At 47.3% G+C, this 25,003-nt stretch overlaps 1 protein-coding gene across 3 annotated transcripts; it reads left to right on the top strand.

Annotated features, from left to right (window-relative positions):
* Positions 1 to 482: 482 nt before the first annotated feature.
* On the top strand, positions 483 to 24,899 carry NAA60 (N-alpha-acetyltransferase 60, NatF catalytic subunit). 3 transcript variants are annotated; one of them, XM_036226132.1, is made up of 6 exons: positions 483 to 636; positions 15,965 to 16,080; positions 17,912 to 18,041; positions 20,014 to 20,110; positions 22,386 to 22,665; positions 23,504 to 24,899. In XM_036226132.1, the coding sequence occupies exons 2-6, from the start codon at positions 15,971 to 15,973 to the stop codon at positions 23,643 to 23,645; spliced, it is 759 nt and encodes a 252-aa protein (XP_036082025.1). In that variant the 5' UTR covers positions 483 to 636; positions 15,965 to 15,970; the 3' UTR covers positions 23,646 to 24,899. The 3 variants fall into 3 exon arrangements, with proteins under 3 accessions (XP_036082025.1, XP_016022062.1, XP_036082026.1); XM_016166576.2 differs by lacking the exon at positions 23,504 to 24,899 and adding an exon at positions 20,943 to 21,177 and having other exon boundaries at positions 22,323 to 22,665; XM_036226133.1 differs by lacking the exon at positions 483 to 636 and adding an exon at positions 5,596 to 12,785.
* The last annotated feature ends 104 nt before the right edge of the window (positions 24,900 to 25,003 follow it).

Here is a 25,003-nt window from a genome sequence, read left to right as displayed (position 1 = left end):
TGACATAGCGACAGCCCTAAACGGCCTTTCTGCAAAAACGGGCCTCTGGCTGTTGGCGGATGTCCGACGCTAGGTGGGGTGGTGCTGCTCACCAGGGGGGTTGGTCACTCAATCACGCTTCCCTGGCTCGACACCCCGCAGGCGCTGGGGGAAAACAGGTTCATGTTCCAAACCCAACTAGGGGAACGTTAGCTGAGACCTGGGGGCTGTGAGCAATTCTCGTCTTTGGAAGCCTCGCGTAGGGCTCTCAGGCTCCGCCATACCCCATCTTGGCGCCTTCGCCAATAGTCAGAACTTCACCCACTCTCTGCAGACGCGCCTCGACTACCCCACTGGCATCTCGGCCTCTCTGCCGCCCGGCTTCGCCCGAGACGTGCCCGCTCCTAAAATGGCGCCCTCGGCCTCCGAGGCGTGGCGTCCCACGTGGGCGTCAGTGACCAATGGGCTTGCAGCCTAGGCCGCCGGCCGGGCACGGGAGGCGGAAGTGCTGTGGGCCACCGCCTCCGTCCCGGCTGCGGCCCCTACTGGTTACATAACTCCGTTGCGGGTTCCGCGCGGCCCCACTTCCGGCTCCCTGAAACCACAGGATGCACTGATCCCTACGACGCCGTCTGCTGCCGCCGGCTCCCGCCCGAGGTGGGGTCCCTCAGGCTCGGGGTTGTGGTGGAAGCGCCGAACCCAGCTCGGGGCAGGAGTCATGAGGGAGGAGGAGGAACAGTTCGGGCTGGGATGGGCGGGAGCTGAGTTAAGGATTGGCCAGGGGCTCAGTATCCCCGAGGCTGTCTTGGTGGGGCGCGAGCCGGCCGGGCCAGTGGAGGGAGGCTGGGGCCCATACCAGCTGGTGCCCAGACCTCACCGTGGGTTTAAGGGCGGCCACTGAGCTCGCGCTGAGGAGGGGTGAGGAGGGGGCCGCGGGGTGAGGAGGGGCGCGGTTCCCAGTGTTAGGTAGAACTCGGCCCTTTAGTCTGAGGCGTCTCGGTGCCGGTCTCCTGGATGAGTTGCTGGGGGAATTTAGACCTGCCCCTCGCTATCCGCCTTGTCTCACTTGAGGTAAAGGGCCAGGCTTTTTCACAGTTGAGCGATTTGCCCCTGCCTCGCCTGGCCCATCTCTGCTTTTGGTTACTTGTTGCGCGGATTGTAGTTACTTTGCCGACTTGTTTGCCCTGTGAACTGAAAGCCTGGGTCTCTGTCTTGGTTGTCCCTGCGTCTTACTCCCTCCCCTGTAGTAAAATAAATCAATTCTTTACGTTTCCGGTAGTTTACAGACGGGCCGTGCAGACCCACACTAACTCTGACCTCTTCCGCGGAACTGGACGCTTCCCGAGGAATAGAGGGACTCTAACTTCTGCGGTTTGTCCCCCTGGGAAATTTTTGAGGGAAGCTGTAGACCTTTTCTGGACAACTAACAACTAAATATTTGTGTGCGCATCGGGTGACAGAGCCCAGGATCTGATGTGAAGTAAGGAGTTACTTTGCAGTAAACGCAGACATTGGCTGTTTCATTGATCAGTTTTCACTTAGCCGCGTCCTTGAGCCATTTGATTTTGTTGCTCATTTGTCCTGAAGGGAAGGATAATAGCCCCACACAGTAGTTCGCTGTGTTACCTGGAGTGGTTGGTCTTTGGAGTATCAGAACTGGAGAGAACATTGGTGGTTGTGGATGTTTTACCAGAAAACTGAAGGCAGAAAACCTCTAGTTAATGTTTAACTGCCTGAACCGGAAAAGTTACTCCAGGTCATCTATGGAAATACCACAATCCCCTTAGCACTTTGTATTGTAGAGACAAGTGATATAAGTTCTTTGGCCAATAGTACCAGCCTGCGAGGAAGAAAGGAGTTTTAAGATCATTGAATTAAAAGGGTCTGAAAGCAAAAACGAACAGAAAAATTCATATTTTACTGACTTCCCCGCCACCCCTATTGAAAGTCCCTAAATTGCATTAAGCACAGTTAGAGAAGATGGGATTAAAGACTAGAAGAAACTCAAGGGTGGCTGAAATATAAGTCCAAGTCATCTTTCCAAATGGACAAATCAGTCATGGCAGTGCACATAGGTCTTCATCTCTCCTATTCCAGGATTTTGTACCCATCAGAATTAATGTGCATATTGGCAGGGTGCATGAGATTTGTCTGTGGGCCTTGGTTTGCTGGAGTTCCTCCTCACTGAGCTTGCAGATATGTTGGATTTTTATGAAGACAGTTAAAACCAATAAGAAACAAAAGTCAGGGCATGGTGTGGTGTTAACAGGCCAGAATAAAAAATACACTTTTTTAAAAGGCCTGCCTGTATCCTATCTTTAGCCTCTCCCAGTTGTATCTTGCAGAGACTTTGTCACCATGTTTATTTTAACCACACCTACTAGCAGATTTAGGATATGATTTGTTTTAGTTGCTAAGCAACGGCATGCCTCTTGCCCTGGTAGAAGAAGATTCCTGGATGGTTGGAGATTTGAGAGGTAAAAAAAATACTTAGATCTGAACTGAGAAGGGTGATTCTGTCATTGCTGGCTGAGTATTCCGCCCCTAGGACTCTTGGAACCTCAATGTACCTGTTAGTAGCAGTTTTGGCTTCTCACAGCTTGAGGTGTACTTAGATCAGGAAGGCACATCATCCATTGCCAGAGCCACGGGAAACACAGTGTAGAAAGATTCCTCAGAGCCTGAGTTCAGGGCAGTGCATGTCTTCTGTCTGCTGAAGTAGTTCAGAGGTCTCACTTTGTTGGAGATAGCTCTCCTATTGGAGTAGAAAGCTGGCTGCTTATTAGATGGTGTCTGGCTGCTTATCTTCCCTTAAATGGTGGCTCCTCCATCTCCACATCTTATCTCCAGTCTCCATTATCTTTCCATGACAACTTCTAGAAGGAATCCACAATGTCCTCATGGTTTTTCCATCTCAGTTCCTTGTTTGTAGAAAGCAAGCTTGAGGTATATAGACTCTGCATTGAAGCTGGTTTTGCTTATGTCCATATGCAGTGTTTTTAAGTAAAATGCTGACCTGCAAAACAATGCTGGAACTTCTGGGTCTTTTTCTGGCTAAGTTTAAATGCAACTATTTGTAAATGTCTTTAACTCTGGAATCAGGCCTCCTTTCCTAAATATTCTTTTTGGCATGACTGTAGATAGGAATAAACTGGCAGACCAGCTCAGGGTTATCTGAGGCCAAACTATCTAACAGTGCTCATTAAAGGGAAACATATGTGTTTGAAAACCCAATATGCATATAGGAGGGTTCATATTCTGCTACAAACCCTAAGGCATCTACTCGGTGCTTGTGACGTCATCGGAGAGGGTTCTAAACAGAGAGCCAGAGCTATCTACAGGAAGTGGTTTGGGGTTCATGTAAACAGTTGAACCAGTGCTCAGTGAAACCTGAGTGCCCCACCGTGGAGGCTGGTGAACACATGACAGTCACCCTAGGGAGACCACAGCTCTGAACTGAGATGGTCAGGTGGTAGGGGTGGAGGGTTGTGACAGCAAGTGAGGGCCAGTCTCCCATTTCATCCTGTCAACGTCTTAGACTCCCCATCTCTTTACCTGAAACCTAGTTCCTGCTCAGCGAAGGGCCAAACACTCTGAATAATGATGGCAAGAACCGGCTATGAGTGTGACAACTTGGAAAATGTTTAATGTTTCTTCAAATTATAAGCAGAATGAATATCCATTTTTCCCCCAAATAAACTCTCATTGCCACCTATAAACCCCATGCCCTTGGAGTAGCATGGTATTTTGTACATTGATGCTGGAAGTAAACATTCTAAACACCGTTTCATAGTTGTAAAGAAGGAAGGAGGAGGTTATTGTGGAAAGGGACACAGAACAGGTGTTTGAGAAAAACTTTGTTCCCTTGGCGTATACAGGAATACCAAAAAAGTATTTGTCATCTTTAACAGACCACATTAGAAACAGAAATTCTTCTAGTTCTATTTCTTGTTGAGTAGTGGTTATTGTTTAAAATCAAGTTGTGATTCTTTTTTGTTTCCTGCATTCCTGAAACAGGGTCTGTTTGGGCAACAAAGTATTGAAATTTGAGCCCATCTTGAAAATAACAGAAGAGAGCAATTTCATTTTTGAATATGTTAGTGTAACGATATTTTCATCACTTCTGTAGTTCATGAGAGTGATGCTGGATACCTTTTTCAAACTTGTTTCTCTTTGGAAGATGACTCCTTCTGACTCTAGTTGTAAACTATTCAGAAGGTCTTGCTAGTCAGGTATTTGCGCCTCTTTATACTCTTAGTTTCAAGTTATTACTCCTCTGGCCTCCCATTTTAACCTTTTTCATTGAAATATACATACAGAAAAGTACACTGCTTGAGAATGGTCATGGCATGAACATACCTGTACAACCACATCCCAGAAGACCCCTCAGGCCCCTTACTAGAGAAGCCCTATTAAAAAAAAAAAAAAAAAAAAAAGGTTTTCTTGTAGGAAACACAAGCAACCATTATTGTGCTTTTATGGGGGATGGAGTAAGTGAGGAATTCTTAGTTTTTGCTTTATATTTATTGGATCTAAATATAAAGGAATGTTCTTTTTAAAACATTTTTTAAGTGGTTATCTTAAAACAAATATTTTTAGTTGGATTTTATATAGCTGCCCAAATTGCTTTTTAATGATTATACAGGAACGCTTTAAAATATTTTTACAAGTCTGTTCTGGGTCTTTATCCACAACCATCTCTTCTTTGTTTCATTACACCTCAAATCTGTTTATTTCTGGCATCAGTGCACAAACTGTTATGCTATTCCAAGGGTATGGAGTTTAAAAATTGACACTAAGAGTCTCTTTTGGGACAAAATGGGTAATCATTCTACTTATAATTTGAAGAGACACTGTAAAATTTCCAAGTTGGGACTAATTAAAATTAGCCCATTGAATTTTTTAAATATAAAAACGTGTTCTTAATTTTTACATACTACTTGAAAGTCTTTTTTTCTGATAATAAAAACAACCCAAATTCATTGTTTAAAAAAAAAATAAAAAGCTCTGATGCAAAAGTGAATGGCACGGAACACAGACATCTGCCATAACTCCAGAGGCAAATGCTGGCAGCTTGAATTAATTGTCAAAAATCAGTTTTGTTATAAAATTAACCTCATGATTAAGTGTTAATTTATACCAAATTTGACCCACTTTTATATTTAACGTCTATTTAACTCTAAAGGATCCTAAGTGTAAACCCAGAGAATCAGAGACTAAAAATTATAAAACAAACAAACAAGAAAAACCCCAGGATAGAGAGATGTAAAAAGGGAAGGAAGGCTAGGAGAACTGGTTTGCTGAAGGGGTAAGAGCAGGTGGGCTGGCAGGTTTTCTGAAACCTGATTTACCTGTTGCTGTACTTTTTCCTTTCAAATTGAGTAGCTGCCTGTTTATTTTGCCCACTCCCTCCCCCCAAACAATGTGAGAGTTTCTTATAGCCATCGAAGTTCTCTGGAAGAACACTTGGTTTTGAAACCTAGGCAGGATCTAGTCTTGGGTGTTAAAGTCAAGAATGCCACTTAAAAACAGACATTTTACTGCCCTTTGATACCCACCCTCCCACCCCACCCCCCAAATCTAGTTTGTACAGGTGATTTTTTTGTTTGATTTGTTTTTAAACTAAACTGATTTACTCACTGGATCTGAATTTACAAATTGTATTCTAACTGTGCTGTGTCAGACAGCTTCCTACAAAGATCCCAGCTTAAAAAGCCACAAGGCAAAGGGGCTTCTTGACCAGGCCATCCTTACAGCCCATCCAGTTCATGACCCACTTGTCTCCACTTTGAGCTGCGTCTTTCTTTGTAAGCTAGCAGCACAGGATCATCTGTGCCCTCATTTTCTATTCCAGGAAGATGAGGCTTGTCTGAGTTTTCAGGCAAGGTGTCCACGGGATCTGTCTCTTCTTGGCTTCATGTCTCTGGCCTCCAGTGCAACGACTCCTCTTACTCCCAGGTCCTGTTCTTCCCTCCTTTTCACCTGTTCTTCCTCTACATCTTTGTCTCTCTCAAAACCTGGGCCGTTGTTCTCCAATTCCAGCACTGACCTAGTAGGGTCACAAAAGGCAAACAGTCCTTTGGCAGCCCGCCCACAGTCCAGTCCTCATTCAGTGTAGAGACCCTCTGGTCCTCAGCTGCTCTGGTCTAGGTCCTTAGAACAACCAGTGGATTCTCTTGAACTGACATGGCCAATATCTTCGAAAGGAGCATCAAGGATTGCAGGTGGCATAGATGCCAATGGCTCAAGACTATGCCCTTCGCTTTGGGTCATTTTACTGCGAACATGAAGTAAAACATTTTTAATGAAGAGGTGCCGCTAAGTATAAAGAGTTGCCAACGTCGTTTGTAGAGACAGACAGAAAGTGAAATGATAATTGCTGGAGGCTAGAGTTAATGTTTAATGGAGACAGAGTTTCGGTTGGGGAAGATGAAAAAGTGCTGGAGATGATGGTCATTGATGACCATCATTGGTGATGGTTGCACAATAGTGTGAATGTACTTAATGCCACTCACCTGCACACGTAAAAATGGTTAAAATGTTAAACCATTTCTGTATTTAGGTAATGCTGCAGGAAAGCACACACTCTGGTCCCCCTAGATGCACACCCCCTTATAATTAGAGGTTTCTGACTATATTCATTGCTATACTGCAGCACCTAGAGCAGGGCCTGGATTTTCAGTTCAATTTTGGTAAATGAAAGATTAGCTGGGTTCTCATTATGAAATTTAGGGGGTGATGGAACCTTTGGGCTAAAAGAAAGCGAGGCCTGGACCTGGGACCATGCCAGAACAACCTGTTGTCATCTTATTTTAAAATTGAGGTATAATTAACATGCAGCCAAGAGTTCAGTTCTTAAGTGAGCAGATCTTTACATTCGACTACCACTAAAGGAGACGTAGAACATTGTCATCGCCCCAGCAAGTTGCCTGACACCCCTTCTTAGTGCCTCCCTTTACCACTTTCTGATTTCTGTCACCATTGATTCCCTTAGCAGTTTCCAAATTTCATACATATGGAATCCTCCAGTTTCATCAATTTGTGCTTGAAGAGATGTGATTTGATGGTATGCGATGAGTATACAGGCTCCTCTTGGAGAATAATTGGTTGGGTTTTAAGAGGGAGATTGTGTGAAACCAGAGTGCTGGCTGATTGTTTCTTGTCACCCTGTAAATTAATCACGTTCCTCCTACGGTGAGGTTTTGGAAGGAGCCCAGGCTGCCATGGAGACAGCTCACTGCCCCCACCAGCAGCTGTTCGCTTCAGCAGATGAGCCATTAAAAGCACTCACTGTTTCCCTCATTCTCCTTTTTTAGCCGTTGACCCATTTTACTGATGAACAAGGAAGGAAGCATAATTTTCCCTACCTTCCATCCTAAATGCAGGAGCTTGGAGTTTATTGTTGAATTTTTCAAGCTGATAAATCTGGTGTCTGCAGAATTTCACATTCCTGAGGGCCTGGTGAACTTTAATTCTTGGGCCATGGGTGAATGTATGCTAATCTTCCTGTGTTCTTCACTTAGAAAAAAGCTTGAAGTGCCTGGGGAAGACCAGGGTGGTGCTTTGTCATAGGGTGAAGGGAGCTGGGCTCCAGAAAGGGATCGACCAATTCGTGAGCTATAGAGAGTCAGAAGAGGTAGATTCTTGAAGAAGGGATGCTGGATGTCAGAGAGGGGAAGCTGTTGGTTTGTTGTTACTGGAGCAGAAGGTAGGGGCAAGAATAAAGCAAGATGTTGGCAACAAATGTGGTATTGCAGGTGTTTACATCAAAGGGAAAGAAGGTGGCAGGAGACTTATCCAAGAGAGGGTGCACATGGAGTGTTTACAGCCCGTTGGAGGGGAGTTTGTGCAAAAAATGTTGGAGAAGGTGGTGCTTGGACCAGGGAGGGAGGAGATGTAGAGCTGGGCCAGGAATTAGGGTGGCCCTTTGGAAGAGGTCATCTCATTTGTCTTCCCAGTGACAGATAAGAAAGCCGAAGCATAGAGGGACACAGAGACGTCTCAATGGACATCAGAGCTGGGATTTGAACTACAGTCATGGTGATTACACCATCCTTGAAGGGTCTGGGAGCATGTGGAGGGCACAGTGTCCAGAGCACGAGCAGAGGTTGGCCTATTCTCAGCAAGGAAGAAAGATCCTGTGGAACCAGTGGAAGTGAAAGACGAGGAGGAAGAAAAGGTTCTAGGGGTGATGGAGGGTGCAGTGGGGTCAGGCCTGGTCTGAATACTGGAAATCTGCTGAGGTCAAGAGTAGAATCCAGAGCACTACTTAAGCTACTGAGAGGATAAGGTGGTTTTTAAAAGTTAAGAGTAGCTTGTCTAGGACCAAGAAGCAGTGCCTTTGAAGAAGAGAGAGGCCCTGTGGACCTGGGACAGCAGGGCCCAGTCTACAAAGGGGAGGAGTCTCCAGCAAATAGGGTTGTTTCTGGCTTTCTTACCTGGGATGGGAGTAGAGGGCCCCTTGGTATCATGGTAGTACCAGAGAATCCCCTCCAGAAACTGGAACAATTCCATTCTGAGCCCTCAGAGTCTGAACCTCTGGCACTTGGCAGGGGAATGGAAAATGCTGCTAAAGACTGTGGGGGATATCTTGGAAGCCATTCTTCTGCTGTCACTCTGTCCCTCTGACCAAGCCCACAGAAAAGTACTTGGGAAGTATCATGAGTTAGGGAATACCCAGATATCCAGACACCACCCCTTTCCAGCTACCATAGAGTCCTCAGGGAAAAGTAGCCTTTGGTATAGGGACCAAAGAGGTCATTTCAGCACAGAAGGAAGATGAGGCTCATAGCCTCAGGAAGGTGAGGTTTGGGGAAGGAGAAAGAAAAGACCAAGAGGTGAGTCAGCAAGCCCTTCATTTGGGTCTTGGAGAATCTGGCTTCTGCCCCTCCTTGAATTGATCTACTCACTCACCTTGTAAAGGCCAAGGACAGGACACAGACCCAGGAAACCCAGGGAAGAACTCTCACTACAAGCCTGACCTTTGCAGCTTCATGTTTTAACTTAAAAACACAAATGAATTTTGTCTTCTCCTGTAATTACATCCCTGCAGTTGTAATATAGATGCATCATTGTGTTTGTCGGGAAATACATCTGTGGCTTCGGAGCCTATACCACCAGCACCCCCGGGCTCAGAATGGAACAGAGAGCTCTGGCCTTGCCCATTGGTACCTGTTCTCTACTGAGTCTCAGAATTCTTGTCCCTAGAGCCCCAAGGGTAGCCCATAGCAGTAGATCAGTACATGGTAGAAGGTTCCATATGGATAAGCAGTGTCCCCAGTGGGCCGGATCTGGGTCCGCCGGCCCACTCCCTCAGCAGTGGACCAACCACTTGGCTATAGCAGCCTGCATTGCCACCATCTCTTAACTTGCCTTCTCTGGCAACATTCTTTCCTCTCGACAGCATACACATGCCAAATTCTCCTTTTCCCGTGCCTTCCTGTCCCCTTCTCCACCCTGTTAGTTGGGCTGGGACAGTTTAGGCACTATATTATGCTGCTTTCTCCCTTAGTTAAATGTGATGTGTTTCTATTTTTAAATCAAAGCATCTAAAGAACTGGACTTTGAAAACATGAAAGTACTTTTATAGGGTTGTGAGACTCTATAAATAGCTGTGTGTCTTGGAGCCCAGTGTTTTTCTTAAAAGTTGAACAGGGAACAAATAGTGCCTCTTTACTTCATAAATTCCAAGACAGAAGAGACACTCATTTATTATGGATCTCTCCTTTCGTTGTCAAACATCAATGTAGAGTGTTTTTTTAATCTTTTAAAATCAACGTAATTAAAGTGTAATATAAGAAAATACACCCAATAAGTTTTAACATGTGGGTGTATGTGTTTTTGTGTGTGTAACTACCACCATTAACATATAGAACATTTCCATCCCTTTAGGAAGCGTCCCACCCCCAGCCTCTTTGCAGTCAGTCCTCTGCCACAGGCAACTATAGAGGTCAAGGCCTTGCATCCTAGCACTTGCTGGTCAGCAGCTCTAGCTCCTCAGGTGCCTCAGGTCTACCTGTGGCTATCCAGATCCTGCCAGGCTCGCCAGCTGCTTTTGGCAGATGCCTGCACTTGTCCTGCCAGCTGTGGTGAAGTGACTGCTGAGACTGAGCTGTTGGCATCCTGTCCTGCAGCTCCTTTCCATGAGAGCTCAGAGCACATTTGCAGTTGATTAAGAAAACAGTAAGGCACAACTGATGAGAAACCTGAAGCTCTGTGGAGGGTGATGAGGGCAGTCAGTCATATCACCCTGTTTCTGTGGCTGGCTTGAGCTTGTCAAGCCCCAGACGAACCACTGGAGCCACTTTTCCAGGGAATAGACAGTTTGGAGTTTCCTGGCACATTGGGGCTGAAAGTTGATTTGAGATTCATTCAGTGATCTCTGGTTTGTGTTGATTTCCCAGCTTGGGGAAATCTGAATGTGATTTCTTCTTTTTCAAAATCATCTAGCCACCCCATGAAAACTCATGGACAACACACACATGTTTGTTGAGACTTGATAACTTGGTCAAGTCTTACGTGCTCCAAGCCAATGACAGGTTGTTTTTTTTTTTTTTCCTTTGAATATGAAATATTAAAATTGGCCCAAATCTAGAGGAAGCTACCAGGCCAGCCTTGGCAGGTGGCTCTTCCTCTTCTCTGTGAGTTTGTATCTCCCACCAGGATCCCTGAATTTTAGCCTCGTCTTCCCCAGAGCACCCTCAACGCCACCCTAGTGGGCCTGGCTAACAGCCAGGTCCCCAGGAGGTGGGGTCTGAGCCAGCTCTATTGAAGGAGCCCTACCTTGGGGCACCAACGTGGGTCCCTACATTTTGATTTGTAGGCTAGAAAGCTTCTTATTCTTTCTACAGTCTACCGTGACTTCCTCCAAAAAAAATCTTTTTTTATCCATTTTCTCGTAAAAGAATCTTCCCTCTCAGAATTAGGGTGTTTTTTTTTTTTCATTAAAGCTGTTTTTAACAGCTTTATTAGGGGATGTAATTCACACGCCATACAGTTCACCTGTTCAAAGTGTACTATTTAGTGTTTTTAGTGTATTCGCAGAGCTGTGCATATATCACCATATTTAATTTCAGGACGCTTTGACCACTCCTGAAAGAAACCGCACACTCTTAACCATCACCTTCCAATCCTCCCAACCATAGACAGCCACTGATCTACTGTCTGTCTCTATGAATTTGCCAATTTTGGACATTTCATATAAATGGGATCGTAGGATATATGGCCTTTTGTGACTATCTCATTTAGCCTCATATTTTCAATGTTCATCCACACTGTAGCACTTGTTAGTACTAAATATCCACTACATGATTAGACTACAGTTTATGGGTCCAGTCATCCATTGATACACATTCGATTGCTTCCACACGAGGGCTGGTTTTTGGTGAACCTGTAGTGGATTCCCACTTGTACTCCCTTGCTCAATTTAGAGCAGGGATTGTGTCCTCACTGGGGTGTTGAGCAGTATTTTTATCGGTCATCTTGTTTGGCCATGAAGATTAGTCAGGTGGTTGAGGTAATTTGGGTTTGTTCTCCAGAATATTCCTTAGAAGTGGTTGCAGTGGGGAGAGGAGGGCCTTGGCTCAGGAACCTTCTCTGGAAAGACTGCACTAAGGGATAGGCCTTGGCCTTGGCCTGGGATAATGTAGGGTTGTTGAGTTTGTCCCAAAGACTGAAGGTTTTAGGAGGGGCTTCCTGCCTTTCCCACTTTTCTTGGTCCTGAAGGAAAAGGAAGGGTGTTGCCCAAAACTGGCCCTTTCGTTGGTACCTAGCGTCTTGGGCAGCTTTGAGTATCGCTCTTAAAACAGTCCCTGAACTACACAGTGAGTGTCTACACTATCACTCTTTAAAACCTCAGTGGAGTTCGAAGGTTGGTTAACATTGGTGGCACCTAAGCAGTGTTCCCTGCCCTCACAGCACTCTGAACCAGGTGTCTGACCCACCTGGGAGGCAGAGTGCCTGGCAGTGAGCCAGCCACGATTTGCTGAGAACTTGCTCTTCCCAGGAGGCTTTTAAATTAGTCCCTTGGAAAACCTGCTGTCCATATCTGAAACAGCCTCTGTGTAGAAGTTTGGTTGGTTATTGGTTAATTTTAATTAGGAACTTTTTCAAACATCCACTTGGAGTACCCATCCAATTCAACAGTTATTAACGTTTTGCCTGCCATTTTGCTCCAATTGAATTAAATTCCAGAACATTCTGTCATTTTACCCTTATATATCCAGTGTGCATCTCTTAAGGAATACAGACATTTTCTGTATAACCACAATAGTCTCATACTTAACAATGTTAACAACACCTTGAGTTGCTGCTTTCAGAGAGTTTTTGTTTGTTTGTTTGTTTGTGGTATCTGCTGCCTTTGTCGAGGAAGAGAGAGTCGCCCACGTAGTAGGGGTTATGCAGAAACCTCCAGGGAAGTAGTGCTTTGTAGTGGGGAATGTGATGTGCTGGGCTCCATCCTGCCTTTGGTGGGTGGACCCGTTGAACTGTACAGTCATGTTCTGTGGAGTGAAACGGCCTTTTACCCAGAACGACTGGGGAGTTGCATCCTAGCCAGTGACTGCTAGGATGTATTTTAGACAGGGATGACTCATAAAACTCAGGAGTTGCCATTTTTGGTTGACCAGTCCATTTCCCAAGAAGTAGCCAGCCACACTCACCAGAAATCCAGGGCACCTTCAGGGCAGGGGGCTGAAGCAGTAGCTGTGGAACGGGGTGCTGAGCACTGGAACAGCACTGCTGCATGGGAACCAGATAATCAAGCTGTTTACAAGACACCAGACCAAGCAGCGTCTTGGTTTCTGAAGGTACATTTCAGTGAAAAGAAAAAAACAGGTGACCTGGGAAGCTCAGATTTGCCAAGTTTGGGGGTATTTTTTGTTGTTTGGTTGGTGTTTTGGTTTTGTTTTGTGTTTGGAACTGAGAACTCAAATAAGCCCAGCCCAGCAGCTGTGGCCTGCCCTTTCTCAATAAGCCTCTCATGCTAACTTTTGAGATGGCCTGTGTCCCTTGTTTTGTTATCCCTGCCCGGAGAGAGACTTGTCTGGGTCAGCTCAGCTCTCAGAGGTTCTGTCAAGATCGTGCATCCAGAAACGAGCCCTTTCCCCTTCTAAGTGACTAGTCTTCTCTAGGAGGGTGCCTGGTAAGGGCACTGCTCCTTTCTAAAGGTGCATGTGGTACCTCAGCTTCTTCCTGACCCAGGACCTCTCTGGATCCACTAGGCCTCAGGCAGGAACACACCCATTTCTTGTCTTGAAGAGCTCTGTTTCATCCCTCTCAGAGCCCCTTGGAATGCAGGCCAGGGGATGGCGGTTGGTGCTGCCAGCAGTGTCACAGGAGGGGCCCCGCCTTGCAGACGTCATGTGGGCAGTGTGCAGCACTGGCTGAAAACAGAGAAAGCAAGTGAAAGCAGATCCCTTCTCATTTCAGCTCTTAAGTCATGCTGTGCAGAAGGTCATGTGAAGGTAGCACAGTCCTCCCCCTTGGGTGAAGTCTGGTGTGTTCTAGAAATACGGAACCTGAGGTAGTCCCAGCCATACAGTTCCTGCAGTACTTCCGCCTCCTCTTGCCTCCCCACCCACCCCATATGTCTGCTTCAAGGTCACCAAGGTGACGGTGATGTGACCTGCGGACCTGATCTCTAAAGCCCCCACCCAAGATGGTCCCCCTTAGGCTGGCTGGTGCCATGAAGGGGGCACAGCAGCAGACCTGTCATTACCCAGCTTGAACAGCTTCTGCTCTCAGCCTGACTGCCCAGCAGCACTTGGTCTTGGCAGGGGGTGGGGGGAGGCGGCAGGGGAGGAGTACCAGCCCATGGCTAGCCCTCAAAGGAGCTAAGCCAGGGTTGTGTCCAGGGCTCAGAGGCTGAACGGCTGCCCCCACTCCCTGTTGTCAAGCTTCAGGTTAGATTTCAGCTGCTGACAGATGGCAAGTCAGAACATGGCCTTCCTGGTGACCCTCACAGTAATGCCCAAAGTCTTGGGAGAATCAGGCACAAGTAGGGGTCAGGGAAGCAGGTGACCTTGACGAATTGCCAAGGGCACTTCATTCGGGCTTGCTGAACAGTAAGGACAAACTATCTGGTCCTTTGACCTTTGGGCATCAACTGGACTATTGTGGTACCCAGTCACAGAGCTGTAGTTTCCAAAGTAAGTTTAAGCAAGTAAAAACTTACCTTTAGGGCCCCCAACCACAACGTTTATTATTTAAAATTTCAAATGCATAGTAGAAAAATTTAATGTATGAACAGTAAGTTCCTCTAATATATCTTACCTGCCACCCAGATTCAGCAGTTAATAATATTTTGCTATATTCGCTTCCTAATAGCTGAACATTTTTTGGACTATTTAAAGTTAGTTTTAGACCTCTTGATGCTTCACTCCAAAATATTTCAGCATCCTAAGACTTTCCACATAACCACTATACCTTTCACCTCTAAGATAGTTAATAATTTCATATCTGCTATCCCACCCATAATTAAATTTCCACAAAATATTGTTTTGACTTTTATTTTTTCTGGTAGGAGTTTACACATCACATATTTGGTTGTAGATCTCCTTGTCTCTTTTAGTCTGCTTTAATTTTTTTTAACTATACTTACTCTTTGAAGAGATCAGGCTAGTCTTCTTACAGAAGGTCACTATTCTGTGTGTTTGACTGTTGAACTTGTCTGTGTGCCAGATGTAATCTATGGTTGTGAAGTTAGGTCTGGAGGCACAAATTAGCTTCAGGCCCAGCATTTTAGGTAGGAATCTGAGGGCTTCGTGGATTTCTCAAGCATGGCACTGATCAGAGAGGCTAGCCTCCATCACTGAGGGAGTATTACTGTAGGATCTTGAGGTTGAAAGGTTAGGCTTTTCCTGGGTGATCAGTAAGTCCTGGAAGTGAAGGTACTTTGCCTCCATGCTCCACACCTGCTCCCCAACACCCTCCAGTGGAGAGTTAAAAGCTTTTGCGGAATCTTGCTTGTCTAGGTTATTTCCATCAGTTGTTCCAAAGTGGAGACTTACCATTTCTCTCATTTTTTCTTTTATTGGCTGTCGTTCTTCTATAGAAAGAATTTTTCCTCAGCCATCAAGGATGAACTGAACTGCACAGTTCCTCCTAAAAAAGATGGGGTAAATGCATTATCCTTTGCCTTTCGTTACCAGCTTTCAATGTAAGGAGAAAAGGCTCCTGTATTCCCCTTTGTCATTCCAGCACTTGTCCTTGCTTCCTGCCTTCCTTTAACTGGATCGAGGGCAGCTGCTCCATCTGTAACCTGGACTGTATGTAGTTTCCTGATTCAAAATAGTTGTCGGCATCTCCTGATCCCTGATTTGAACTTCCAGTGTTTCATAAAGTCTCTTTTTTTCCTGCTCACAAGCCTTTATCTGCTGGATAGGAGAGAAGAAATGAGCCATCCAGCAAGTACCACTTCTCCTGGAAGTTCAGCAGGTCACTGGGCCCTGCCCCAGCTGTTCTGAAGGAGACCAAGGCCTGGGCTGCTGAGCCACATTGGCAGCCACTGGCCTAGGTCAGGAGAAATCAGGCTGGCGGGACCATGTGCATTATGTCGTGGAGAAACAGTGACATGAGGGAGATAGGAGACTGGCCGGAAGGGAGTGGCACTCAGGAGGCAGCTCAGAGGGGCCAAGAGGAAGGAGAGAAAACTTACTAGAGACAGGCCGCCCTCTGGGGCTCGGCATCCCCCATGAACAGCAAGGGGAACCTGGGTCCCCATCTTGTAAGCCCTTCCTGAGCCTTGTTTTCCTTGTCTGCAAAATGGGGGCAACCGTGACACCTGGTGCAGGGGATTATTGTGAGGGATAGAAATGTAACATGCAGTTACTAAGGGGACTGCCATCCCTGGGGGATAGCATTAGTCTTCCTGTTTTTCCTACCTTACAGGTTTGGGGGAGAAGAGGGAAGTGAATGGGGTGTGGTGGGTTCACTGGGCTGGTGAGGTAATTTGGCCACCCTCCTAATGCTACCTCCCTCCCTACAGGTGTGAATGACAGAGGTGGTGCCATCCAGCGCCCTCAGCGAGGTCAGCTTGCGTCTCCTCTGCCATGATGACATAGACACCGTGAAACATCTGTGTGGCGACTGGTTCCCCATCGAGTAAGTTGAGCAGCACCCACTGCCCCCAGTTGCAGATTGGAGGGGTGTTTGGGAAACCGATGAGGGGAATGCACACTGATTTTCAGTGCTGAAGCTGGCAAGCTTGTGTGAAGGTAAGGATGGCCTGGAGGTGCTCTGGTATCCCTGAGTCGCCTTGCCTGTTGGTGAATCTCATGCCCTGCTCTGTGATGGCCATTGGGCCCTATCCACTTCACTATATTCCTTAAAGAGTCACCAAAAGGGCTTTGCTGAGAAAATAATTACAAAGATGTTCAATGCAGTGCTATTTATAATTCAGGAAATTGAGAAGCAACTTAAGTATCTTTTTAAGAGTAAGAAACTGGTTATATACATTAGGGTATGTGCATACAAAAATGCAGTATTAGATAAATATCTATCATTGACATATATTTGTTGACAAGGAGATTTGTTTTACTAGATATTAAATGAAAAAAGCAGACTAGAAAATAGTGTGTATCACAATTTCACTTTCACTTAAAAGCATGCACAAGGTAAAAGCTTATAAAGATATGTACCATTTAACAGTGTTTTTGGTAGTTTGGGTACATAGTTTATCAGTATATACAAGTTCGTCTGATTTTGCTTGTCTATATTTCCTTTCTATTTTTGTAGTATACACATAGAGCTTTTGTCATGTGAAAAATAGGTTTAAACTTCTAAAAATTGAAAATAAACAAGATCTTGCCAAAAACATCATATTTCCATGAGTCTTAACTTCAGATTTTACCCACTACAGGTAGGAAGAGAGAGAAGGGGTGCCCTTTACATCTCTGATGGGAGTATGAATTATGACAGCTTTCTGGGGATGTGGGCTAGCAGTGGCTTCTTGGGTTAAAATGTAAACTCTTCTTCAGCCCAGCAGTTGTACTGCTGGAAGGTAATCCAGTAAATATGTAGATTTGACCCTGCCAAGGGCCACTTGGGCCAGGCTGGAGCCACACTGGGCTGTGGCCTCTGGGCTTCCCCAGGTGCTCTGGCCTGCTGGCCTGCCTCTGCTTGCAGCTTCCTAGGCCTGAGGCCTCAGCTTCCAAAGACTGAGAGTGAACTGCTGTCCCTTTGGGTTGTGTGCTGGCAGCTCCATGTCCTGGCTGCCCCACCAGGCCAACAGAGCACCCCTGGGGTAAGAAAAGAGTAGTGTGACCAGTTGAGAAGCTTGTGTGATGCCCAGTGAACCCACTACACCCCATTCACTTTCCTCTTCTGGCCCAATAGAGCCTTCTGGTTGGTGGTCACTTGCTTCTGTGGAGCATCCCCACTGTGTCACCACAAGGGTCCAGCACCCTTCTCCAGCTTTTGGTCTCAAAAAAAGGCAGCTGGGCTGACCTGTTATGTCCCAAGTTAAACAAACCCATAGACCCACAAAGCCCCAGGAACCTTTTCCCTCTCAACAGGTCTCCTTGACCAGGGCTGAATAATCTGTTTTTCATCACTGCATCCCAGGGCTTTGCATGAATTGTTCTCTTCCCTGCTCCCATTGGGCTACCAAGGATCATCAGCTGCCTGTCTAGGCACAGCTCTTGCAGAGACAGTATCATAGGAGGTTTTTTCCCCCCTTTCATCTCTACATTTTGTAAAATTATTTTCTCTTCAGAAATTTCCAGTCTTCTCTGACCTGATTACCGCTTTAAGAAGGTGATTCACTGAGAATGATACACTTTAGTGGTAGAGATTGAGTGGTGGACAGGCTCCTTACCAACCCTGGAGCAGTGGAGAGAGCAGCCTCGAGTCCCTTGCGGGTCCACTGTCTGTGTTAAGCAGGACGTTGTTGGACTTGACCTTTGGCAGGTTCACCTAAGTTTGTTCTCCTCAGGTACCCAGACTCATGGTATCGTGATATCACCTCCAACAAGAAGTTCTTTTCCCTTGCTGCGACCTACAGGGGTGCCATCGTGGGAATGATAGTAGCTGAAATAAAAAGTAGGACCAAGATACACAAGGAGGTAAGCGTGTCGGCAGTGATGGGGCTGCGGGGCCTTGTGACAGAATCCACTGCCTGCTCTGTGGCCGTTTCTCTTTAAGAGGCCAGACCATGTATGAGATTCATACGCCATTGGTTTCTTTCTGTTTGTATGTGATGCAGCCATGTGTGCATTAAATAGCAAGTCCTAACCACAGGCTTCTAACAACTGTCATTTTGAAGTTGGGAGGGACAGAAATGGTTCACTGAAAATACGCGGAGTTGTAAGGGACTGCGATTTGTATTGGTTGCCATGTCACAGAAACTGCTAGCACTGCTGTAGTTTGTTGAAGGAAATGCTAAGTTTCAGTTAGAAGTTAGTGAAAATAAAAATAATTTCTTTTCATTCAACTTCATAGACTCCTCCAAGATCTATCTGTCTAAGAACCCCTGAGAGTCTTTGTTAGCAAGCCTCACTCAAAATGTAAAATGCAAGGCCATGGACACAAATACATTGTTCCATGTGGTTGACTTGGGTCAGGATTCTGCCTAATAATTTTGGTCATTTTAGAGACTTAGTAGCATTTACCACATGGTTATTTACTCCAGGGAGGGGGAAAAAAGCCACCGACAATTGGCATCTTGTTCTATGTTTTTTGCTTAAGGCTATTTCTTTAAAAGTGCAAAAAGGATGTCTCTCCCTTTTAAAGACTTGACCCACTCGAGTCTCCCCTAATTTGCCCATAATTAGATTTTGCAAAGTTTGTTTCTTTTAAGAGTAATTTTTCTGTCCTAGCTTCCTTCTGAGTTTTTTTTCTTCCATTTATCAGTGCTAAAGTAAAGCAAAAAAGAAAGAAATATTGATGTTTTCAGCAAACATCAGTATCATTTTGATCTTTCTTCTAATCTGGGACAAACTCTCCCTCCTGTCCACCTCCCCACCCCACTCCACAAAGCTTGTTCCCTGAAGTCCCCTTCAAGCAACTCTTCCTGCTTGCTGCCAGTGACTTGAGGACAGAGATGGGGACCCTTTCCTTTTGCTCCACGGGTGTCAGGAGAGGGAGCCTTTATGTTCTGATCCTTTCTCAGGCTCTGCTGAGAGGCTGAATGAATTCAGCACTGGAGAAAGGAAGCAGGGCCTGTTAGAAGACATCAGCCAGGGAACAAAGTGCCCACCTCACCTCCCTGACCCTTCCATGGGCTTCAAGTAACGAGAGCAGTAAGGTTGCTTGGCTCGCTGAGACTGATCGGCAAGTTCGCCTGTGTCCAGCTTAGCTGTGGTGCGGAGTGCTGGGACCCAGGCCAGGAGAGTGGGGAGCAGGGACAGGGATAAGCTGACCCACGCCCAGCACACAGGAGCCACACAGGAGCCAAGTCGCCAAGCATCCTTTCAATGGAGGAGAATCCGCATAGCTTTCTTTATGAGGTGGAAGAACATCAGGACCTCATGGTGGTCGAATTCACAACTCTCCCAGTGCAGGACTCCATGTCTGGAGCACGGGGGGTTGGCAGGCCATGGCATGTCACTCTGCCTGGCAGGGACAGCAGAGGGGCCATCCAAACTCTCCACCCTCTTTACTCCAAGACCTCCTGAGGACAGTAGAGGATCCTTTAATCAAATCTTTCAAACTTTGTGTTTATCCCGCTGTTTGGTGTTTTGGTGTGTCAACTGACATATTTGAGTACTGCTAAGTGCCCATGTAGCACAGTTGTTTCCTTTTCACTGCCATAGCTTCATCTGTTTGTGTCATCGTCCTTCCTTGTCTGGTCTACCACCTATCTCAAAGAGAAGTGACTTTTTGTGAGTGTTCTTATTTTAGCAGTTTTTAGCAGAAGGGCCCATACCTTCTTGCTTTCATGGGGTAATGGTGACTCTTCATTACCCTCTGTTCTATTCCCTGGCCCCGTATCCCCATAGGTGTTGTGACCAGGGGAGTGGGCACATGAGATGTGTTTTGCAGTGGGACCGAGCACCTTGACTGCAAACCTGACTTTATTTCTGACTCTTTCTTTAGGATGGAGATATTCTAGCCTCCAACTTCTCTGTTGACACACAAGTTGCATACATTCTAAGCCTTGGAGTAGTGAAGGAATTCAGAAAGCACGGCATAGGTAAGGGGCAGCTGAGCTCATGGTTCCTGGTACATACACCCTCCCACCCATGTCCAATCATTTCCCATATCCTGATGATTCTCAACCATCAGTATCCCCCAGTCTCTCCTCTACCCTTCCTCCCTTAGTCTTGAGTCAGACCTTCCTTCTCTCTTCCCAAAAGACCTCCTGCCCCCGCCCCCACTGACCTTCACCCCATGCTCTTTCTACACATCACCAGGTCTTTCTGCTATGGCTTTGTTCCCAAATCTGACGAGATCAGATTATTAATAGCTCCCAAATGCCCTCATTAGAGAATGGGTACTTCTTACCATGCCTGCCAGCACGCATGCAGCTTATGTCTGGTCACAAGGTATTCTTAAGAATAGAAAATATAATTGAAAAAAAGTTCTAGCTGCCGTGTATCAGATGCCCATCACATCCAAGGCACTGTGTCACCTGTAAATTTCAAAATTCCCGTCCCACTTGGCCACAGAGCCAGCAAATGGCAGTCTTCATTGTAACCCACGCCTGCCCATTCCACATTTTCCTGGGCTCAGGTTTACACATTTGTTGTCTGAAAGGTTAATGAGTTTCTGCTGTGGGTCCAGCCCCTGGGAGGCAACTCTGCATCCCCTATCTGTGGTCCTGGACACCTGGTGGTCTACAGCTAACAGGCCCCATCTAGCTGTGGGATTTTAGGGACATCTGGCTGTGGGTAGTTACAGGAGGTTGGTCTTTGATACAGTGGCAGAAAGATCTGTAGAGATCTCTTCAAAAGTCACTTCCTCATCTGCCTCATGCTTCCTCCTCACCTCCTTGCCATGCGTGACTGTCGCCTCTTTGCCCGCAGGTTCACTTTTACTTGAGAGTTTAAAGGATCACATATCCACTACCGCCCAAGACCACTGCAAAGCCATCTACCTGCACGTCCTCACCACCAACAACACAGCAATAAACTTTTACGAAAACAGAGACTTTAAGCAGCACCACTATCTCCCCTACTATTATTCCATCCGTGGGGTCCTCAAAGATGGTTTCACCTACGTCCTCTACATCAATGGCGGCCACCCTCCCTGGACCATTCTATATCCTTTTTTTCTCAGGAGTGAGGGACTGTGGCTTCCTAGCAAGTCCTTGCTCCAGCTGGAGCTGTGGTTGCCTTCAGATGACAATTCATGAGGCCAAGCTCACAGGATGTGTTTTTCCCCCCATCAGGTTGATGGAGGCGTGGGTATATCTGGTCTGCATGTATTGGGAAATGATGGTTTGGTTGCAGATACCAAGGAAGCAGATGTGTTCTGGTACTTGGTGTTCCCCAGACCTCAGCCCAGTATAAGGAGTGGGTTTTAATCCTCCTGGCCCAAAATCTGTCCAAACATCCGCCCATTTATCCAATAAGTATTGGTTGAGAGCCTCCTATTCCTGGTGTGTGGGGACTACAATAGTGAACAAAACAAACAAAAGCCCATGCCTTCATGGGACCTGTGTGCTGGCAGGAGAGAAAACAAACAAGTGAAATGAAAAGAGTTGTTTGCTATTTCGAACACTTAGGTTTAAACCTTCCTTACTGGAATGTGGAGTATGTGACCTGGGGACCTGTCTCTTTTCTGCTCCCTCCTCTTTAACTCTCTCTGGCCTTGATAGGTAGGGAGGTCAGGAGACTTCTTAATAGTCATAGGCTATTTGTGTGTGTAAAGAGAAATTAAACGAATGAGTCTGGGATTTATCCATTTCATTAGGAAATAAACTGGAAAGGGAAAGGTAGCCCAAGAGCCCACAGAGCTCCAAGCTCATGTGAACAAGGATCTCTGTGGTGTCTCAATATTCAGCACTGTTGACCCCTGTGTGTCACAGAGACAAGGCTCTGCTCCTCTAAGGATTGAGAGTAGAGGGAGGAACAGGAACACTTGCTGTTCTGCCAGACCCCTTCCTTCAGCACCCATTTTTGTTGGTCAGCCTTAGTCTGTGTGTCCATGTACCCGAGGCCTCACCTGGAAAGTCCTCTTATACCCACGTGCTTCCCTTTGTTATTTTGCACAGTGGTGACCCCTCCATCTAAGGAGGCTTTCCAGCACTCTGCAGAGGCGGAGCGGGCTGTTGGCCTTCCACGAGCATGGCATGCTGTCTGCATGCAGTCCTACAGGTTGCCTGCAGACCTCTGCTCACAGCGCCTGCCCAGCGGTGTGTGGGCGGGTGAAACAAATCAGAGTCTTCCTTAACAGAGCCCCACGGACTACATCCAGCACTTGGGCTCTGCTCTAGCAAACCTGAGCCCCTGCTCTATCCCACACAGAATCTACCGCCAGGCCCACAGCCTGCTCTGCAGCTTCCTGCCATGGTCCAGCATCTCCACCAAGGGTGGCATCGAGTACAGCCGGACCATGTGATGCCAGCCAGGCAGCCTCCAATAGGTTCCACCCCTTGGCGCCCTGTGGAGTCTGCCTTCCCGACCATCTGACCTCGGCTGTCCTCTGCAGAGGAGCTGGCCCATCAGCCTGTCCCAGCTGCAGGCCCGGTGCTACCCAGGCTCGGGAGCAGAGTGTTGTGGGGCAGGCGTGCCTGGTCTTTGACAGGTACGCCAGAGCAAACAGTGGGAAGAGGGCAGCAGAACAGAGTGGGATGACGGTCCTGAGAAATGGAGGGTCTGGCTCTTCAACAGTGAAAACAGAAGGGCTTAGACGGGCACCTGCTCTGCCAAGGACAAGGTAGTTCCTAACCAACTCTTGGAAACTTGAAGGAAAGCAGAGAATCCTTGAGCCCCTGGCCAGAACTTCATCGTTTCACTTCCCGAACTACTTTTTAAAAAATAATGCATTCAAATGATTAAACAATGAAAAAGTTACCAAAAGATCAAGCCCCTCCTCCCCCCACCCTGAGCCACTCAGCCACCTTCCGAGGGGCTTCTGGAGCTGCTGTCTCAGGCATGCTTCCAAAGATCCTGTTTAGACATCAGCTTTAATGCCAGTGGCATCGTCAGCTCACAGTGAAGCTCCCCGGGTTGGGCACCTTGTAGACTAAGAGCTCTGCTCAGATATGGACACTTATGAGCTCCATGAGTGCCATGGGGAGTGTCTCTCTCAGACCTCAGAAAATATCAGAGCTAGACAGGGTCATGGGGACTCCACAGTCCACTGCTTTATGCATGGACATGGCTCAGAGTAGATTTGGTGTCTTGAGCCAAGCTCACACAGTGTACTCAGTGGCCACCTGGTCTGGCACCCCCAGTGCCTTGATTGGTGCTAGGGCTGAGAGAAGCCTAGGGCGGTCACTGGAAGGGATTCTGGACCTGGAGAAGGACTCATGCTTTAAGGGTGCCCATGGTCAGCTATGGGCTCCTAGGCCAGACACACAGGGTGGGGCAAAGCATTTCTGCAGTTTTTCACCCCTGCTCCCCTCTTCTCTTTCCCACAGGCTCCTCCAGCCCTTCTTCCCACTCTGGAAACCTCTGCCCCATGCCCTGGCCTGGCCCTTGTGTGAATGCACCAGCCCCATGGGCCAGCTGACGTGTGGCAGCGTTCACTGTGGTTTGTTTCTTCTGCTGCCCCAGGAGTAAGGGGGCAGGAAGGGGCTTCCTTCCCTGCGCCTCCTCACTGGCCTCTTTTCCCTCCACTGCCTGTTTCTTCCAGCTCCTCCTTCCTCCAAGCCAGAATGAACTTCTGGGAGGGAGGAACCCAAGTGTTATGGACAGACTTGACTCTAAAGACACAGGAACCCCAGATCAATGAGAGGGTGAAATAAAGGGAATGTCAGACCCTTGTCCAGAATCAGCCTGCAGAAACCTGGAGGATGGAGAGCAGCCCCCACCTCCCACAAGTGGCAGGCAGAGCAGGAAAGGCCCTTCACCCAAGCACAAGCTCTAGGGCATAGCTCTCTGACATGGGCAGTCAGGTGACAATAAGGTTTCCTCTGCTGGCAGTCCATCTGTCCCAGAAAGCATGGAACTGCCCATCAGGGGTGGATGCACCATTCAGCTGAACTGCTGCAGGGAGCAAGGCTTAGGGTTAGGTTCTGGTAAGGGTCCTGGGGGTCCTCTCCCTTAACCCCCCAGTCCCGTGAGTTGCAGCTCCAAGGCCTGACCAGATGCAAGCAGGAAGAAGCTGAGCGTTGTGTTGATACCATGGGACCTGGCCTTTGGGGCTGGTGGCAGTCACGTGCCTTGTGGTCCCTCATCCTCGGGACAGAGACAGAAGCTGTGTCAGTGCCAAGAAGCGTGCGTGCGGACACCACTTGCTTCTGGCATCTCCACCCCCGTTCCCCAAAGCTGCTTACTGTCTGCGCTGCCCTCCAGAGTATAGTGGAGGCATGCCCAGCATTACTGCAGTGTCATGTAGCCATTGTCACAATGCACCAGCCTGAGTGGGAGGAGAAGGGAACAGTCAGGCAGAGGGTGTCCTTGAGGACTGGCGTCCTTCCCTCCCTCAGAACTCCCAGCCCCAGGGGCTCGTCTGGCCTTGTGGTGGGGGAAAGGAGTCCTCCAGTTGAAGGCGAGCCCAGGTGGGAAAAACATTTCTCCTCCCTTGCCGCCTCACACGCTAACTGGTCCCCCAGTCTGCGCTGATGTTGGCCTCGAGCTGAGGCTTAGCTCAGTGTTCTCTAATCTGAATCAACAGTGATCATGTGGTTTTTATTTCTGCCCTTTTGGGTAAGGTAAGAGGCTTCCAGAAGGTTCTGCCTTGGACATTCACAATTAGCTGAGGCCTTGCCCTGCCCCTTCCTCCCTGCCCCAATCACGGCAGTGTCCAGCCCAGTGTTGAATGGATTGTGGTGTTGTCTCATTACAAACAAATAAATAGACTTTAATTGGTCACATTCTGTTTTGCACTTTGGGGATTTGCCCATTGCTGGGGCAGGGCTAAAGGCAACCCTGGAGCTGCCTGTCGCTTTCAAGTCCCGAGGATGGCTTCCAGCTAA

The sequence above is a fragment of the Rousettus aegyptiacus genome, unplaced genomic scaffold (assembly GCF_014176215.1).
Source record: "Rousettus aegyptiacus isolate mRouAeg1 unplaced genomic scaffold, mRouAeg1.p scaffold_m13_p_8, whole genome shotgun sequence".
In the NCBI taxonomy this organism is placed as follows: domain Eukaryota; kingdom Metazoa; phylum Chordata; class Mammalia; order Chiroptera; family Pteropodidae; genus Rousettus; species Rousettus aegyptiacus.
The sequence above is the reverse complement of the archived record's forward strand: the minus strand, read 5'-3'. Positions and strand labels throughout refer to the sequence as shown.

Bases quoted from the DNA above. Each gene is read 5' to 3' on its own strand.
- NAA60 (XM_036226132.1), top strand. From the start codon at position 15,971: ATGACAGAGGTGGTGCCATCCAGCGCCCTCAGCGAGGTCAGCTTGCGT. The intron at 16,081-17,911 runs GTAAGTTGAGCA...TGTTCTCCTCAG, and splicing joins GGCGACTGGTTCCCCATCGA to GTACCCAGACTCATGGTATC. The intron at 18,042-20,013 runs GTAAGCGTGTCG...CTCTTTCTTTAG, and splicing joins GGACCAAGATACACAAGGAG to GATGGAGATATTCTAGCCTC.